General features: G+C 39.4%; 1 protein-coding gene across 2 annotated transcripts in view; it reads left to right on the forward strand.

Annotated features, from left to right (window-relative positions):
• Positions 1-20,933, forward strand: part of LOC6733937 — a 45,974-nt gene that overhangs the window by 2,363 nt on the left and 22,678 nt on the right. The window contains exons 1-2 of one of the 2 annotated variants that reach the window (XM_016167826.3): positions 16,317-16,574; positions 16,988-17,044. Coding sequence is in view for 1 of the 2 variants with exons in the window: in XM_039292294.1 (XP_039148228.1) it covers positions 16,988-17,044 (57 nt within the window). In the remaining variant the exon portion in view is untranslated. Of the gene's footprint in view, positions 1-16,316; positions 16,575-16,987; positions 17,045-20,933 lie in introns of those variants that run through there. The other variant, XM_039292294.1, reaches the window with a different exon arrangement.

Consider the following 20,933-nt stretch of genomic DNA (forward strand, 5'->3'; position numbering starts at 1 on the left):
CATCAGCTGCAGCTACATGCTTTAAATGGATTTACTTTTCATTTCAAAACCAAACAGACTAGGCAACCAGTAATTGAATATATTCCATCCAATCAATCAATTTTTTAATTGGAACTTGATTTAATTAATCTATCACAACGTGAGCATTTAATTCCGCTTTTTTGGGAAATAAACCAGTAATTAAATATAACATTCTTAAATACATATATATTAAAAATATTTTAAAGCATTTTGAAGCAATTATGCTGAAATGTAATACAAAAAACATACATTTATGTATGAAAAAATCTTTCGAAATATTATTGTTTTAATAAAACAATATATAAAATATAAATATAAAATTAAAATTATAAATAATATATAAACAAATTAACTTAAAATAATAACAAATTAACTTTTAAAAGTTATGACTTTATCTCAACTATTTTGATTTGTAAACCATGACCAATTGAAAATTCTTGAAAACTTGGAGAGAGATTTTTTGAAATAGTTCTTAAAAATATTTCAAAATCATCATAACTTTCAAATGAAAGGCCTTCCATGGGAGTCCCCACTGTAGCAGGCGCAACATGCTCAAAGAGTTTGGCTCCAACTTGACTTCCAGCTGCCGATGGGTTTTGGTTTTGGTATGCAGACGACTTTGGGCATGGGTTTGAGTATGGGTGTGGGAATGGGAATGGGTATGGGTCTGGGTTTGGGTTTTGAGTTTGATCTTTGAGGTTGGGGAGCTGGGCCGAAACACTTAAGCTGGCTTTGGCTTTGTCTTTGACTTTGCCTTTGCGTTGCCAGTGAGTTGGCCGTAATCTCTTTTCGCCTTCGTCTAACGACGTCAAAATTAAAATAGACTTTGCTCAGGGTTCTCGGAACCGTGCTCGCATTGCCTTTGCCTTGGCTCTGGGCCATTGTGCGGATAATTTATGGCGGGGGACTGGGGAATGGAAATGGAATCGGAAAAGGAGTTGGGTGAGGAAATCCCACCCACTCCCTGCGGCTGGCATTTCCCCGCACTTTTATTTTGAGAGTATTTTCATTCCATCGCTACCTTTGTTTCTGTTTCCCTTTGGCAACTTTGCTTGGCCCGTTCGCATTCCATTTTCTTTTTCGAATGAAAAAGAAAAGCCTTTAGTTTGCGTAGTTTATGCCATTGAAGAGGGGTTGCTTTTCATTATGGCCGCCAGGAAGGAAGTGATGCAGGGCGTGGGCTTCGTGTTTGGAGTCCTCTCAAGTGCTAGCTAGTAACTGCCTATGTAGGTCTAGGTGTGGCCTAAACGAAGCCCATTTCCATTTGATGATTGCTCTGATTCCGTTGGTAGCTCGGTATTAACTGGTTCGGGTTAGAGGGAAGCTCCATTTGGCTACAAATCAGAACTGAGACTTGGAGATGTGCGTATTCAAATCGTTTCAATAGATTGATTCCTTTGTGGACTAATGTTTAGAGTCTTATTACTGTTAAATGATTCATGAACTTAACAATATAGCTTTGTTTACTCATCTTGCTTAATCCAATTCAATTTACAAAAATCAGGCAAAACAATCCCTAAACGAATACAATTTCCTGAGTCACAGTTTACCCATTCTGCCAAATTGGTTAGCCCCTTTCTTTTTTCGGGCCATATCATAGCCGTTAAACAAACACTCCACTTCTGCTTTTCCTGGGACGCCTTTTAGGCAACTCTTGTGGGCAGCCACGCCCAGAAAATTCTCTCTTCTATCATTTCGCCCGCCCACCGCCCCCTCTCGACCACTAAAAAGGTCATGGCAGCGGGGAAGGTAACAAAAAAAACCAAAAAAAAACCAAAAAAAAACCAAAAAAAAACCAAAAAACGCGGAGGAAAACAAGGAAAGCAGCGAAAATAAAAGGGAAATAAATAAACGTGAACTGAAATCCAGGGCCCAACTTTACCTATGAGTTTGAGCAAAAATAAAACCCCATACCTGTAGCAAAAGGACCTGCAACACAGGACGAAAAACGTACATACTTACAAACAAACGTACGTACATATTTGCAGGGCAATGGCAAACAGAAAAAAATAAAAACAAGAAATTAAGGGAAAAGTTGGCAGCTGGCAAAAAAAGAAGGCAAAAACAAGGCAGAACTCGTGTGAGTGTGTGTTAGTGTTGCTGTGTGTGTGTGTGTGAGTGTGCTGGCAAGCCTCTTCATCACCCAAATACATGCACAACACCCACACATTCAAGGCAAGTCTATGAAAGCGCAGGGCTTCCCCAAATGATAAAGTTTTATTTGCTTTTGCGGGCGCACATTGGATTCTTTCTTTTTTTTTGTTTATTTTTTTTTTTGTATATTTTGTGGGGCAGCTGGCGGCAGAGAAGCCGGCGTCGCTGTCGACGCCAGCAGCACTTTACCACAATAAAACGAACATTGAACGATGATGATGATGACGACGAAGATGGGCGGTGGGTGGGTGGGTGGCGCTGGATGGGGATGATGACGTTGCCACAGAAAGGCGAACATTAAACCAAGTCAACCAACCACGGGGGAATTGCGCAGAGATGTAGCGAACTGAGGATACCCCATAAAATGTTATACATTTTAGCCAGGACACCCAAGCTTTCTTATAGTATATAAATTATCCTGTGAATTCCAACAAACAGGCATAATTATTCCTCTTTGGCTAATAAAATGTTACGTATTGAAAACTGTTGTTAAATCCATATTGTTATGTTTCAAACTTTAGTCTGAGATTCTATTTTTTGAGTGCCAATTTATGGCTACTAATTACTTAGAATTGATAATACCCGTTTTTAGAAACTTTGCTGGGTAGCGACAAGCTTAACACAAATGAGTAGGCAACCAGTGAGAGAGATAGAACGCCACGGAGTGAAAGAGAGGGTGCGACAGGGAAATGGTGGAAAATGTTGGAAAATGGGCGGGTGTGACAAGGAAACGTGAGCTTGGCCCCCTTAACAACCCGATGTGTCACGGGTGCGAGCCTTGTTGGCTTGACTATGGCCAATGCACTGTGGTCCAGAATTCGATTTTTTTGGCATAAAGTCTAAAAATTGAGCTACAGACTTGAAACTTTGTACATTTTGTTGTTAAATCTCAAATAGTTTGCACAGAAAATTTGAAGTCTGTGCGACCACGCCCTCTCTTGCCTCCCATATTAACTACTGGTATGACTCAGGAGTCAACGAAATATCATTTTTTTTTTTTTTTTTTTTTTAAAGTCGTGTATATTGTTGTTTTAAAAATAATCGCCCTCTTCTTTTTCTAGTTCTACATTTTAAATTTCCGAATCTGAACTCGAATCAGAATCAGATTGTGAATCCAATATTTTGTCTCATGGATCAGGTTTAAAATTATACTGTATTTCCAAAAGACTTATTACTGCCTTCGGAAGTGGTTTTTCCTATTTTTTCTCTGTCTTTCTTTTAAACTAATTGTTGATAATAGTGGGTCCGAGTTATCAATCGTTCTGTGGAAAATATCACTCATCCTATTGATCCGACTATTTTTCCTTGCATGTGATAGTCGATCCCTTTTGTAAAGCTTATTCCGGGCTTCACTCGTATTTTCAGTTTCCTTTTTAATCTTTCTCCTGCATTTTGGTAAGATAAGTTTCGGCGTCCCATTTGCTTCGGTGTCGTGGAGTTTTCAAAATCTCTAACAAGAATTGTTATCTTTGACGCCATCCACTTGGTATGTTTGGAAATAAATCGGTCTAGTTATCTGTTACACTCGGGCAGTTTTTTTTTAATAAATAATTCAAAATTTACTATTTTTTTGTCAATATCTTCTGTCTGTTTCGATTCCTGATTATTGTTGTTGATTGCGGAATTTGCCTATTGTTACGCCTCCAAATGTCCAGGAGGTCGCTATGTCTGAACTCAAAATTGCCTATATAAAATCAAATTTTTAAGAAAACGAGCAAAAATGGGCAAAAGATATTACTTTACCGTGAAAGACAATAGTTAAAGGTACAAACTGACGTTTTTAACTTTTGTCAGAAATTGTCAGAAAATTAGTTATACTCCACGAAACACAGGGGACACGTTAGAAATTTCTGTTAAAATACACATAAATTGGATGTCACACAAAATAAAAACAGTACAACTATACATATATTACCTAAATAAGTTAAAAACATGATACCTTGGCATTTATTTTCCATATTTTACTATAATTTTTGGATGCGTATTAACGATCATACCACATGCAAAAGTAAGCAAGTAATTTTTCGGAAATTGCATTCTCTCAATCAGCTTTTTAACACTTCAACTTTAAAAGCTCATAAAACGATTTAGTGAAGCTTTCGGTCAATTTTGTTTTTGGTTTTTATTTATATGATCAATTTTCTATTAGAAAATAATTGCTAGAGGACGATATATTGACATAAAAATTTAGACTTTATGCCAAAAAAAACGAATTCTGGACCATAGTGCAATGTAAGTTGCTGCTGCACTGAAAACAAGTTCGTATCATAAGAAGCAAATCTGTCAAAAATAAAATGTTCTTAAAAGGTGTTAAAAAGTAGGCAACATTATTATAAATATGGCATAAAAATAATATTCACGCATGTTCCTACTTTACTTATTTTAATATAGTGTTTGGTAATTCCTAAGAATATTTCTCCACCCTGTGATGTTAAGATACAATATTATGATGTACGGATTCTTCTCTTAATAAATAATAATTTAAAAAATAAAAATTTCTTTGGACACCTTCTTAAATGCTTGCAACAATCTGAATATTTTAATCAATATTAAATAAATATAATAAAAATATAATAAAATACAATAAAAAATATATAAATAAATATGTGCAATTCGAATGATGTAGCTCATGTAGTTCAAAGGTCAAATGAACAATTTCAATGTCTTAAAAACCGTTTCAAACTTTAAGAAACCTACGCGAACTATTTAAAACAAAAGCTTCTGAATGCTTAAGATTCCATTTGTGTTTTGTTATTTTCGTAGTAAGTACTTCCTTATTAAGTATTAATGAACTCGACTAATTTCTCACCGTGTACGAGGTTGTTGCTGTGGCTGAAAGCAGTTCACTAGCAACAACAAGGACCACAGCAACAGTGAGTGAGTGACGGCAACGACCGTGAAAGGCCATTTGCCTTCCACTTCAACCCTCCGCCCCATTTTCGACCCACAATGGGTGTGCTAAACACACTGTTACTGTCTGTGTGTGTGTGTGTGTGTGAGTGAGTGAGTGTGGCAAGGATAACCTAATACAATTTTTGTTTTTGTTGCCTAAGGACGTGCCGGAATTCGTTCGTGTATCTCTCGATTGCTTCGTCATGGGGCTGCGGCGCTGGGTGGTGACCTCCCCGATGTTCCCGCATCCAAAAGCCGCCAAAGTGGCGTTTCCTACGTCAGCTGCCTGGGGATTGGCGACCCTTTCTGTTGGAACAGCTGGCTGGAGCTCATTTCACTTGTAATTGAAGTGCATAATTTGAAAAGTATTGCCATTCCTGGGCGGCTGAATAGTCAGCAAAATATTAAAGCAAACGCCTGGTTAATTAATGCTGTGGATTTTCCATGCAATTTTCAGCAACCGAAATGTGTAAATAATTTCGGGCCAGTATGCATTCTAACTAATTAATGGACAAAGCTAAGTCACGGGTATCATGAACAGAGATTTCGGTTTCAATCTGAATGCCTTTTCACAGAATAGAATGCCCAATTAATTCAAATTGATGGCTACACTCTTTGTGAAATTCACCAATTACGTACTGGATTTTACGAGTGAAGTGAACTGTTTATTTTCGTAGCGACTGATAACCTTTCCGCAGCATAGGTCAATGCTAAATACGGTCAATGCGTTTGTTGTTTATACGAACTCATCAAACTTGGCCAGCTTATGGAGATAATGTGCCGGGAAAGTCAACTAAACTTTAGTTGAATGTACTCATTATTCTTGAAGCAGTATTGCTTATTTATGAATTTATTTATTAAAGATAATAGCAGCGATTAAAAAGCTAAGGCTAACATAACATTGATTCAGTGCTTCACATAAACTTTGATATGAAAGTGTTAGAAACTTCATTATTTCTACATTCTTAAACTTTTAAACACTCTGCGCTAGATCTCTATACACTAAAATTTACATATTTTATGTTCGCTATTTATAAATGTATATATTTGTTAAACAACTACATACATACATTTATTCTTTAACTAAGTAATTAAATTCCCCATCAAGTTCAAGCTTTTTCCCTTATCTTTGTAAATAAATACGAGTTCGGTAGTTCAAACAAGCGAAATTTCAGCCAAATCAGCTGCTCAAATAGGCGTTTTTTTAAATTTCTTTAGAAAACTACAACGAAAAACGGGCATTGTTCAGAAAAAAGGCTAAAAAACACAAATTTTTTATGATATTTATTTCGTTTTTAATTTCTTCTAATTTCTGTTTGTCTACGCAAACGCACACAAACACAGGCACTTAAAAAACGAACGTGTTGAATTTGGGTTTACAAAAACAAACAAAACGCAAATATGCAAAGTCAGAGAAGAGCAACAATAAAACCAGCAGAAAATCAAAAAAAAAAAAAATAAAACAAAAACCAAGAAAACGAAGCCCGGCATCACGTCATACCGGTTTCAGTTTAATTCAGCGTCGTCAGCTCGACTTGGCCAACGTTTATGCATATTGTGTTGCTGCTGCTTTTGGCCCGAAAGCGAAGGAAAACCGAACCAGAAACAGAAATATGGGGGAAGCTCACGAAAGAATGAATACATACACACACGCACACACACTGGGCCCAAGAACCCAAAGTCCGGCACAACAAGAGACAAACACGCGCGCACTTTGGCAGCGATTTTGGCTCGCATTTTGGTTTTGGGGCATCCACGGGGGCCAAAGCGACGCGACTGTGGCTGCAACCAAGCAGCCAAGTGGTTGCAGTTGACTGACTAGCTGCTTAGGTGCACGATGAAAAACATACTGGGAATGCAAGCCAAACTAATGCAATTTAGGTTGTGCATAATCACTTTGAAATGTTTTCATTACCTTTGAGATACATTTTTTGCTAGCTGACAAATCTCAATAGAGATTTAAATTTATATTAAAGTAAGCTGTTAAAAAGTATGTGAACTCTTAACTGCAACAAACGATTGTAAACATTATTGTTGCAGCTTACCTTTAAATACTTTCTCATAGATATTTACTCATCCTTCAGATACTTTCAGTTGCGTTGTGTATCTTTTGTGCTCAAGTGAAGTTTCTACTGAAGATTCTCGAACGCTCTGAATGAAGTTAGTATCTCAAACCAAATTCCCAAACTAGGATTGATCTTTGGCTGTGTTTTCATTTATAAAATGCCACTTTGATTAGTTACCCAACTATTTGTCGCTGTGTATCTGCCTTACAATGCACCAATAAAAGCACATTCTGGCACTGTTAACCTGTTTCAGCGTCACTCGACTTGCGGTGGTGCTGCGATATAGCTTAAGACTTTATTAAATCGCTCTCGAAGCTGCGGTGGTGGTGCTGGTGGTGGTGCTGCCGCCGCACCCACTCGTCCAACAAGCCCAAATATTAGCACACAGAACCGCCTGAGTGACAGGTAGTGGTGCACTGTTGTTGGCCGGATGATTCACCTGACGGCGTTTGCGTTTGTGCTAGTGTGTGTGTTTCTATCAAGTTTTTAGCTGCGCACCGCTCGACCCGCCTATTGGCCATTTTCAAACGGGTTTTATATCATCTTTTGCCTTTATTTCGCTGGGCTCTATCTTACTCACCGGCCGAGCTAACTTCAAATTATCGCAGCCAATTTCTTGGAATTTCATTTCGGCCCGTTGGGTGATTAATCGCCGTAATCAATACATTATCAGCACGTATCAATTTATTTTGATAGCCGCCTGCCAAATGCACATTTGTTGTTTGCCCACGTCGATTTTGGGCTTTCGGCAGACTGCATGTTGCTCGCAGGTCGCTGCCTAATTGCAATTGGAATTCACTTTGAGTTCGCCCACTTGGTTGACATGCGGCGGTAATGAGAAACCAGAAATTCTCAGTCCAACTGGGAGGCCAAAATTGACTTAAAGGTCACTGTGCTAGACTGCAATGTATGCATCTTTAAATACTTTGCATTCAAGTAAGCTACAAATGTAATTTGGCCAGCTATAGAAGAAAAAATCCTAATAATCCTATGATATATAACCAATGTACTGCATTAAATCAAACACATTCTCCCCTCAATAAAAAGGAAGAGCAATCTATGAAATTGAAGCATAAATTCTCACACAAACACACCCATCGAATCGAAATTCGCAGAAGAACGAAAAAGGTGATTTCCGATAAAAAGTTAAGTGCCCCCAAAAGTCCAGAAGACAAACAAAAGCGAGCAACAGGGGCAGGTTGAAAAACTCCTTATGTGCACCTCAAATATGATTACGATGCAGTAGACCAGGCCAAGAGAAAGAGACGGCTGCTGGCGGGGAAGCGAGAGGGCGAGACAGGGTAAACAAGGTTACTCCGTCAGGTAGTCCCTTCTCGCTGAGGAGGCTGCCCAGGGATAGAATCAGGCAGAACCACAACCGCTGAGGCAACCACTCAACGCCCGAAAGCGCAAAACAATAAACAAGCCAGGATCGCAGGCAGCGAGAAAGAGTAGGAGATACTCACGCAGAGCGAGAGGCCATAGTCTGCACTAGTGGAGGAGACGTGTTTGCCGGCTCATCAGGAACAAAAGGGTTCTCCACACGACCGAAGACTGCGCGATGTGAAGAGGGTCGCCACTCTCAAGTTCAAAATCGGGCATCATCGATAGCACCAGCCATGTGCACCGAAAGAAAAACTGCTCACCTGCCGAAAAATTTGAAAAAAATAACTTTAGGTTCAAAAGCCATGATAGATAAGCAAAAAACGAGAATGGAAGCTATATAACCTTGTAATAATTATATATTTAAAAAAGCAAATGTCACTTTTATCCAAAAATTATTAGTTCTGAAAAGTGTGTAAAAGAATAACATTTAGATTTATTCATTTAGTTTGTATCTTGAAGATACTTAAGTATCTGGCATTTGCACCTTTGGTTTTTATCTGCCATCTATTTCTATCTTAATTTTGCATCTGATATGTGTGACTCTTGTATCCTTATCTACACTTTGTATCTGCTATCTGTGTGTCTAACTTGTTGTATCTTGTTTTGCTCTGTTGATTTGAAAGTGACAAACTTGGTAATGAATCAGATTTCAAGTGCATCACCGTGTCGACGAGGGCTATATAATCAGGTATTACGAATGGAACTATGATCTGCTCTTTTTTCCCGGTGTGACATTGATCGGCTGCGTTTTGGGTTAAAGACCCATGCATGGTGATGGTGCAATCCCCCGTCCAACTGGCAGCGTCGCCATCTCCAACTGCGACTGTCTGGCGACGATGTCGTCTTGTTGTCTGGCGACGGCGGCGTTTTCAAAGCGATACAATCCCGGGATGCAATTGGAACTACGAAATGCTCGTAAAGTGTGGACCTGGAACGGTGGAGGGAGTGTAACCAATATACGAGAATATTCCGCTCAACTTTGAATTACTCGTTACAGCAATATTATGCTTTCCGATGAAAAATGAGCCGGCCAAAAGTTTTCTTATGTAAAATACTTGCCCAGAGCTTTCAGCTAACAGGATTCTGGGAAAATAAATTTAAAGTTAAGGGGGGACGAAAGACAATGCCTCGTGGGGGGAGGGGGGTGAGCTGGAGGGGGTTGGGGCCTGCAAAACTTTATATTAAACGACAGAACCGCAAATCTGCTCTCTTGCCGTCTTTCTCTTACACGCCGGCCCTCTCTTTCGCGCCGTGGGCCATTTATTGAAGGAAGTCACGTTACGAATGTGGCACGTAGTGCGCCCAGCACGTCGGGCACGTCGGTGAGGCGCCAGCATTTAGAATTCTGTTTATAGACCGCTCCACGCACAGCCACCTCTCTCTCTCTCTCCCTACCCCTTACTCACTCACTCACTCACAGCTAAACCCCACCCCCGAGAGCCCCACGCCCCCTTTTGCGACAAGCTCGTGCTGCAGATACAATCGGAGCGAGAAAGCGAGTGACAGAGAACCGAAAAGTAAAGCAACGTCAAGTGCTACGCGTATCTTACAGATACAGTGAAGTATCTGACAATGAACTATGCAATATGCAAAAAATATTTGGGAAAAACAGTATTCTAGCTAGGGCAGCTTTTATATATTTGAGTTCATAAGCACACTGTTAATATTAATATTAATAGCATATTACAAAAATCTTCATTATAAAGTATCACTGTAGCAAAAACAGCAGACATTGTAGAAGGTGTGGAGCAGAGAACTGCAAGGGTGGCATTTTTAGCCACTCGACTCACACCCAACAATTTTGTGTGCGGGTGCTACCCGCCACGCACATCGCGGGTACTTACAAACACACAGTATACGTCTGCACATGTAGACAAGACACCCCGTTGTGCCCGCACACGAATCAATACGGTGACCTGCGTCGCGGGTGCCGATCATACTCGGCACCCATAACGGAGGGTAGAGAAGACAAACAGTCAGAAAAAGACAAATGCCTAAAAAGGGATGAGTGACAAAAACACTTGTGGGTTTACCGTTAAACACATGGGTGTTTTCAAAAATACTCGGGTGTTTCGAAAAATACTCGGGTAATAGTCTCTATCAGTCTATCTACTCTTGTAGATAGTCGAGTCACAGACAAGATGCGTAACTCCATACGTTTTACACTCCATACGTTTATACACTATTCTTTCGGCGTGGCTCTAGACTTTGTCGAATACTTTGTAAAATATGCCCTTCATCTTATTATTATATTTTATTATAATTATATATATTATATTATATTTTATTATATTATATATTATAAATATATATATATATGTAATTTAATTATTATATATATATATATATATATATATATATATATATATTATATTATATATTATTATATATTATATATATTATTAACGTTTGTATTATTTAAATGTAAATTATAGTAAAAATAATAGTGATAGTAATAATGCTAATAGCCGAATCTATGTACATAATGTCACAAAATTCATTTCAAAAATGAATTTATGCAAGAATATTTGTCATTAGAGTATTCAGCTAGCGACTTGTGAAAAATTAGTAAGGCAATGATTCGAAACGGGTGGCACCCGACATGAGCACGAAATTTTTCTTGGGTATTCCCTTTTACCCTTTATTTCTTCTACCCGTCGCGCTTCCACCCATACAAATTTTAGGCGTACAAAAAATGACCTGCGGCCGATCGTTGACTGTGCGTCCACTCACCCATACGGCTCTTGCGCAGCAGGCCTCGGGTGGTTTTTTTACTCGTAACAAAAACACAACGTTGGTAAAACACCCGAATATTTTCTGTTGCCGCAAGTAGGGTGTCAAAAAAGACGGGGTGCCTAGAGACCGAGTGTTTATCGGGTGGACGTAGAGTGCCAGTGGCGGGCTGCAGTTCTCTGGTGTGGAGGCAGTTGATTGAGGATTGTCCCAAACACACACACAAACACAGGGAACAGCACACACACACACACACACAGAGGCAGACAGATTTCGTTTTTGCGCCTTTTTCTTGTCGAACACGAAAGTTGGCAGCTGTTGCCGTTGCCAGGATGCTCCGAAGTTCGAAGTTGGCAGCAACAGATACTTTTATTTTTCGCTGGAACCTGTATCTTAGTATCTTTCGCCGGGCAGCAGATACATATACAATTACTGTGCAGAACCGAAATGGCACGATACACAAGCGCACGCGGGCCAACAGGCAACAATGTTACCATGGCTATGACGTAGTCGTCTTGGTGTGTGCCCGTGTGATTTTAGCCAAGTCTTTGGCTTTGCTTTGTGCCTTGGCTGGTGAGCTGTAATTTATGTTAACGCAGATCGAGAAATAAATCTTTATTTATTTTTCCACGACTTGTTGTGGCCCTTTTTTTATTTTTCCCCCCAGCCGAAGGACGCGATAAATTTCTGCACAAACAGGGCCAGCTCGAAATTGCGATTGCTGGGATAAGGGCGAGGAATACAGAATATAGTCTGTATTTAACTTTCCTAACTGGTTTTGGATTAAGAATTTTCTCTGACTACAAAAAAAGTTTGAAAAACGACTAAAAAGGTTTGGCTACGCACCACTAAAGTTAATAAATTCAACTTCAAGTTGAATAGAAGCATACACGTAGCATATACAAGATACGCCCTTAAACCATTTTCCCAAAAATAGTAAGATTTTCAATTAATTACCGATTGCCATTAACTTGCCCCTTTGAAAGTCTTGAACTTGAACCGATTTCCGTTTGTTCCCATGCTTCTAATAATTTGTATCTAGTGAATAGGTGAGACAGCTTTAATCGGGCGACTAACGAAAAAAAAGTACCCGAGAAATCTTATCGCTCGTGAAACGGAGGCAAAAACATATACTAGGCAATTAAGGCACGGACTACAAAAACAACAACAAAAACAACGAACGCTAATGATAATCGACCAACAACAACAGCAATAAACTGCCAGCCGACTAGGAACAACAAATGGATTGAATATACACTCTGCTCAAAAGCTCTCTTTCAATTTCAATTTCTGCTTTCAACCAGGGAATTCCCTCTCTTTACGGTTGATCGGCAAATTGAAAGCACACGCTGAAAGCACTTGAAAGGGAGGAGGAAGCGAGAGAGAGAGAGAGTGGGCACCATTCAAAGGAAATTAAGCATAAAAAGTGAATAACTTTTGATAATTGCGGTGTCAGCGTTTTGGCATTCCATTTTGCGCTCATTCAACTAGACGAGCATAAATTTAGATGGTATACGTATTGTAGGTATGTCTGATTGCATGAGTGTGCTGAAGCGCACAGATTTGTGATGTTTTAATATAATACCTGGTACTTAGAAATCAATAAGAGTATATTAGTTTTCTGTAGAATAAGGTTGATTAGATGCCACGTATAAAATATAAATTCCTGTTCAATTATAATCAGCCAAAAACATGTAATGAAAGATTTGAAACAGCGTATTTAACTATTATATTATCCTAGTTCTTAGTGAGCAATGCTTTTAATATAAGGTATTCTTTGGTCCATATATCGAACTATAGATACCACTTGTTTAAATGAATAGTTTTCTAGCAACTGTTGATTATCACTTGAATTCGAGCACTCTTCCGCTTTTTTTGGCCCCTTATCTCTTTTTTCCGCCAATTATCATTTGCATAGTCACATGTCCCTGCCCACCCACGCCCTCTTTTTATATTTACATATATGTATATAAATAAATAAACACATATAATAATTCACTTGATATTGCCGCTTGAACCATTTTTGGCGTATTTGTGCTAATTAAGCATTTCGATATGGGAATTCCAATTTGTTGTCCAATTCTTCAAGCGAAATTCAAAATTTCCAGGAAGTTCGTGGACTTGCAAATTAGAGATAAAAAATTAAACAAAAATAAGAACACACCTTTGCCATTTTTAAATATATGCATATGGTTAAACTTAGACTAGATTTTTCCTAAGTTTTTTACCATCTACTGTCTTCTAAACTACACAACTTCTAACTCGAACTTTTAAATCTTTCATCAAGCCGAATATTAAATACTCGAAAGGCAGATTCAGAAAATATGCAAGAGCTCTTAATGAAGTGTAACACGTAAAATGCAGCCAGACTGAAAACTAACAAACAGAATTCGAAATGCGCTCTTGAAGAAGGCGAAACTTTGTTAGGTAAATCCTGCTCGAGTTGCTGGTCTTATTGGGATTAGCTTTCGCCCAAAAATGCATATTAAAGTGCTGCACTCAGGACAACTAAGATCCTCTCAGTCGAAAGTTCTTCAAGGAGAAATAAAACAATTGAAATGCCGTTGAGTAGACACTTCAGTACACAAAGATAGAACCGAATGGCTCTAGATGGTGCAGCCACAAAGTCGAGTCACAGGAATTCCAGCACTCTGCTCCAGTTGTTCACCATGTCTGGGAAGTCGGAGCCATTTAATTGTCGGGCAACGACTGTGTAGTACCCCTTACCCCCTCGATTCTGGGTTGTGCCAGTCCCACACGCACACGGTCGAAATTCTTGGCATAGTTAGGCAAATAGTTCCATGTGGGTCGCACTCTAGATACTCACATGCATAGATACATATGTATCTATAGCTATGTGTACATATCCAAGACCCCGCTGAAGTCACAGAGCCAACTTGAACAGCTTCCCAAAGTCGGTTGTCTGTGGCCCATGTGCATATCCATAACCATATTCTTTTCTATATCTTTTTTGGCATTGTGTTTGTCTTTAATAAAATGTGCCAGCAGCTGCAAAAAATTGGCAGGCGCAAAAAATGCTCGAAATGCACTTTTATTTGCCATTAATTTATATTCGGGTATTTGCGCTCCTGTATTTTATTGTAGCCAGCCACAAAGAACTCAACAATTGTTTGTTTCGTAGAGAGCAGGGTGTTCAAACTCGGCTGAAATAAATGAAATTCAAATGCAGCAGCAGCAGCAATAGATATTACGCAATCAACAGGCAAATACGTCACGCAGTGAGTTGCGAATGAAATTGAAAACGACGAGAAACTCAAACCGATTGCGGGTGTGAGTACTCATGAATACATGTATGTACAGATGAATGTATGTATGGTATGTTAGCGTAGGCCGATATGCAATATTCCGTCGCTTCCAATTGAATTTTTATGACCGAGCTTCGGTACCAGTTTTTTGTATTTTTTTACAAACTGTCAGCTGATGATTCTAACACCAATCTTTTGAGGCATTTCCTTTGTCTCAAAAATGAAACAAATTTATATGAATAAAAAATTAAATTATTATATACCATATTATATGTACATAGATTCCGTTCTATTAATCATCATTTTTAATAGTGAAAAAACTACGATTTGACCAAAGTTTGCAAGAAAAACCCCCTCTGTCATCTGGCAACAATCTTGAAGTTTGTTTATAACAACAAAAATCCCACAGAACACATCTCTGCAAATAAAACGCAAACAGTAAATGGCTGAATCATTGCAGTACTCGGTATTCCTAGACCCATGAAGAAACATTACTCATACGCCCCACTGGCTATGATCGCATCGAGTTGAATCGCATTGAATCCGCATCGCATCGAATTGAATTGAATTGAATTGAATCGGTACTCAGCTGGCTGAGCTCATGCGCTCCAACGTATGCGTAATGAGCCGCAAATGTTAATTGTTCTATAAACATTCGAGCCAGCAATTAGTAAGCCAGCAACAATAAAAGCGAAGACCGCGCGAATGAGAGGCTTCCCCCAATCACACACACACACATATACACATTCACTAGTGAATAAGCTGAATAAACTGAATAAGCTGGTAAACTGGTTGCAAGTCTTAACCAGTTTTCTCGAGCAAAAATAATTCAACCTGGTGCAAGAGCCAAAAGAAAAAGGGGCTCAAAGGCGATGACGACGACATGGCCAATTTCAAACTGCCATGCACGCAGAAAAAAAACGTGGTACCTTTAGCATCATATTAAAACATTTAAAATGTTCAAAAAGTATTCATTGAACCTAATACATCTAATAACTCATTAGCTCTTTTAATTCATATTGGATATGGGGTTTCTACCATTTTTCTCTATACTTGCTACACTTTTTCTCTCCGTGTGGCTGCTGATGCGCATGTTTCCGCTTTGGCAGGAAAAAAAGAGGAGAATCCGCAGCTAAAGCCAAAGTTGGTCGCCAACAAGTCGCGGCCATAAACAAGTGCGGCAGGTGGTAAAAACGCTCAAACTTGCAGATGCGATTGGAGATGCGTGCGCAATCGGGCCGCGTTCTCGGCTTTCGCGGCTACCTGGGCCAACTTCTTTTACGTTTTCTGCACTTGGCCAGGTTTCTTGGCCAAGTCAGCTGTCGGCCTGCCTCGCATTGCTGTTTGCCTGGTGCCTGCTTTAATTTGCATGCAGGTTTTTTTCCCTCAATATCTCGCTCTTGTATCTCCACTCTTTCAGCACAAACTGAAATTCTAGCTTGCATATTTACGGGGGCTCGGGTTTTCAAGAGGGTATCTGAAATTCTTGGCTTATCGCTGATGCGTTCAAAGTGCAGAGCCACTCGAGGCGATTTGGCTCGAGTGGCTTACAACTTGGATTCTATAAAGTTGACCACAACCGATAAGCGGTCAGCAGTGCCCATTCAAGAAACCACAATCGTTATTAAATGCTACAAGTAGGTTATTTCCTGACACCAAGAAGAGTCTACTATAAACGTCCAAAAAATGTTTATTTTAAGACGTAAAATGTAGAGTTTCAAATTGATAATAACAATTAGAGTAATACCCTCTTAATTTTCTACATACTGTCTTATCAACTTTGAAAAGTGCGTCATTCGAAAGTCTGAGGAAAAACGAATCGGAAAGATTTTCATCGGAAACGCTGTATTTTTGGTGCCTTCATTGGGAATTTCGCCACGAATTGGCATCAGCATCTCGAGATATTTTTGGCCACTCGTCAATGCGTTTTTCACGTTCACTTTGCGCTGAAATTTAGCAAAATATTTCAAATTATATCGGTACGCGCAGAAAGAAAATTCGCCCACAAAGCGTGTGTCTATTTTAAAATTAGCAAAGAGCGCAAACGAATTGGCTGGTAAACATTTTGGGTGGAAATGAAATGGATTTTCAGCTTGGTTTGATGGCCTCCGTCTGCCGCCAGTTTGGATTTTCCTATTCCTACTCCCCTCCCCCCACCCACCGTGGAAATTGGCAACAGTTGGCTCTGCTTCTTTTCGGTTTTTCCCCCACGCCATTTGAATACTTTATTGACTATGAAAGTGTATAAATGTGTATCTGTGTGTCAGATGTGCTTTTCTCGTTTCGATTTTCCCCCACTCCTTGGGTATTGGTATTTTCCTGGCCTTCGTTTTTGACGTCACCAAGTGAAATGCCAGCGGCAGTTTTGCTCGCCAGCTTTGTCTCAGCTATAGCATTGAAAATGCACTTGAAAATGTGTACATTTTATACGAATATTTTCTTATATCTTATGTTTTCTTATATTTTCAGAATCTACTGTGAATTCACGCAAGAGTGCTTTAGAAACGGCGCGAGAAAAGCCCAAAGGTGAGTTGACTTATGAAATCACTTTAAAACTTATTCAAATATTTTCTAAATCAGTAAAAGTTTTTGAAATGATGTCACATAAAAACCATGACTCACAAATAGGATTTACCAAGCATAAATTTTCGATCAGCCGCATATCTCCGCGTTAATTTTCCATTCCCAAGTGTTTAGTGTAAATCTTATTTCTTGTTTAGCTTTTGGCCTGATAACTCAATCAATTTATTTACGATGAATCAGGAAACCGCTGGCTATCTGTTGCCAGCTATCGCATATTTATTAGCCAAAGGCACATTATAGTTTTCAATCGAATCTAAAACATCTACGATAGGGAAATATTCCCGTAGATATACGAATGACCTTCAGGGGTCTACGGGTATCAATAAAGTTTCCTGGGAAAAAAAGGGGGAAAACGTAATGCTTGTCTATGGGCAGTCGGAGTGGGGAAAGCAGATGGGCTTCCACTCATGTCGAATGGGCGTTTAATACAGTTGTTATGGGTGCCAAGCACAAAGCAATCTCACAGATACATAAGCGAGTGCTTAGCAATATTGATAAAGTGCGTGCCCTGTACATAGGCATGAAGTAATGAAATAGAGCCGATGAGCGTTCGGTTGATAAGGCCAAATGGCGTGATTCACGACGATACTTGTGGCACATACATACATATATACTCGCAAAACTGTATATACAAAACGGCAACAATAAAGTATCTGCGTACCTTAATATGTGTGTGTGCAAGCGTATCGGAGAAGATTATGCGATTATAGATACTTTGCCAAAGTCAGCCGCATTTCACTTTCATTCCGATAAGCCCGAACGTGACGTAGATGCCAATAATAAAGATATTACGGCGATAAAGTTAAGAGCTTTACCTATCCATACTAAAATAAATATAAGGCTTTCTAATATAAGTCTATTTACAGATTAACTGATTTGAAGATTTTTGCTTAAACCTAAGCTAAGCAAATTTAAATTCTATCCCATTTACGAGATCACAGATACATTTGTGTGAAGAAAAACCTGGCAGGGATTTTCACCAGAAGTGTTGTCCCTAGGTCATCTATAGAACTACCTGACACTTTGGTTGTAATTTGAATTTGCTGCCGTGCCATTTTTAATTGCTGCCAACCGAAAAGTCTGACCTGTAGGGGATTTAGGCCCTTTTGCTATTGGCCTAGCGCCAGGCTTAAGTGCGTCAAGTCAAGTGGCCAAAGTAAGCCCCGAATTATTGTATATCCCTTTTGGCTGGCAGGGTCTATTGATGATTTTATGGGTTTTACCCGGGAAATTCTGGTGCACGGGGCATAATGATGCCATTCCGTCTGATCTGGCCATATTGTGTTTTTGTACCAACCATTTCGTTCCGGCCAGGTAAGCGCCGCCAGCAAATCCATTGACGCAAGTGATTAAGCTGTCTCGGTGATGTCTGGGCCAGCAGAAAAGCAGAAAGGCAGAAAGCAGGCATAGGTAACCGATTCAATTAGCTGACATGTGAAACTATAAACAGCTGCTGGCGTATGCAAATATGCGGCCATGATGTGGCCCAACAACAAGCCCAAAAGCCCAAGCACTTATAGCTAAGAAAATCCGATTCAGATACAGATTCGGCAGCAGATTCATTTTGCAGATGCAAATTTCGAGATATATGCGTATGGGCGACAATCAGAGATCTGAACATTCCACGGCATATTTTCGTTGGCGTCGCTCGTCTGCGATCGCCGCGCTTGGCGTTTTATTTACTGCTCTCGGTGCTTAATATAAAGCGATTTTATAGACGCTACAAGTACGCCGACAAGCGTCGTGCCGAAGAATGTGTACAGAAGTAGCTGTAGCTGTAGCTGTATCTGTATCTGTATCTCTGGCCCCCGAGAGTGTGTATCTCTAGCTAGCAGTCGCCAAACTGGCGATTCCCAATCAGCCGCGGCAGAAGCCAAAGGCATCGACTCTCGACTTGTGTGTACACAAACTTGGAAAACGGGTACTAGCGAATTTAAAGTACCCTAAGTACATATATTAGGCTAAATGCTAAAAATTGATTAAATTCCTACATATTATAACTATTACAAGTATCTATTTTAATTCCTTGCCATTTCTTTAGATAGCTTTTACTACAGCTACGTATTTCCTTAATTGCGATTGAGATTGAACTACGTGTGTATGTAAATTCCACTGGATTCATAGTTTGCGACCCTCTGATTGTTGTTATTGGACAGTTGAGGTTGGGCAAATAAACTAAAATAACTGAAATCCGTACGGTGCGGCTGTTATTTCGCTGATTATTCCACCTCAGCCGGCGATGTGTTACTCACGCCGAGTTTTCAGCTGACTGCCAACGGCCAAAAGCCAGTGTTGCGTGTCAACAAATGAGCAATCGACAATCGTCTAATGGCCAAGTTAAGCGGCTCCCAACACCGAAAGCGGTCAGTTCTGTTTGGGCCCACTATGTATATGTATATAACGTCGCAAACTTGTAGTTGGCCAGTTGACTAAGGTCTGGGCGTCCACGTTTATTTATTCAGTGCTGACGCATTCAGTCACTTTCAACTCGAATTGGATCCACCATTACCACCACCACCACCAGGCAGTCTGACTAAGAAACTCTGGAACGAATGCGATAGCCTTTCCGTGGAAAGGCCACGTACTGATAGTGCGGATCGAACTGCTCAGATGGGGATGATGTTCTTCGAAATCAGCTCTGATTTTTCAGAAACATTATAAGCTTATCTCCTGATAGTGCCATGTTCTATTTTATGCACAACAAGTGGTTTCTTAATTCGTTGTCGATTATTTTAGTCGATTTGTTAATCTGTTTTATAAACACACGGTGAATGAGCTACTTTTTTCTAGTAACGTTTGCAAGATGTTTTCAATTCAAGCTTGGTAGATTGTAGATGATTTATTAATATATATTTTTAGAATGAAATACTCTAAGCTAGCTCTCGAACAAAAATCAAAAGATATGTTTATAGGTTAGGGGGTTCCCCTTTAACAGAAACCCTTTCCACATTTCATAATATTACTGAACCTCTGATAAGTAAGCAGTTGAAATTAATAATCCCGATTACTTTGCACGCATTATGTTAATGTTATTTGTTTTTCAAAATTATTTTGCGCATGTTCTTAAATGGAATTAATAGGCACTCCTTGGTAAATGGGAACTCCGTTGATCAACGGAAGCATTACTCCTAATGCCGGGGGCACTCCCAATTCGTCAACAAAGGGCTCCCTCCGGAGTTTCCCCATGACAACCGGCTAGTAGTGATTCCCCCATATAGAGGCACATGGTCCGGCTGGCTTCTGGCAGCCCGGTTTGATCAACTTGGCATTGGGTGTGTGTAAGCGGCTTCCAAAATCGATAACGCCCATAACTATGCAATGCGTAATTAGGCTGGTTGTTATGTGCCGTGCAATTACATGTATGTGAAACGGAAATCGGTTTAGGATAAGCTACTTATTAATGCTGCACGGTAACAATTGGTAAAACTTTACACATATCCAATATCATGGTACTTAAACAATAAAAACATGTCAATTGTAGAACCAAACTCTTAAAAGTTATGCTTTAAAAATCAGTCAGCATAAATATTTCTTAATTTTATATCTATTAAAAAGTAACGATAACTTACGATAACAAAAAACCGATAATAATCGATTTTAATTTATAACTAAAAGTTAATGCGCTTTAGATACATTTACAATCTATGTAGGGCTTACGTTTGAGTTCAGGAAAGATGGAATTCCTTATAAATACCCTTATATCTAAAATGATATATATTTTTTTCTCCGTGAGTTTACCCAATGGCAATCAATCCTGCGTCGTTTATCTCGAAATGGCTCTTTTTTGCACTGTGCATTCAATTAGTTTTGATTGTCGCTTCGCTTTTGTATC

Source organism: Drosophila simulans, chromosome 2R, assembly GCF_016746395.2.
Source record: "Drosophila simulans strain w501 chromosome 2R, Prin_Dsim_3.1, whole genome shotgun sequence".
NCBI classification, from domain to species: Eukaryota; Metazoa; Arthropoda; class Insecta; order Diptera; family Drosophilidae; genus Drosophila; species Drosophila simulans.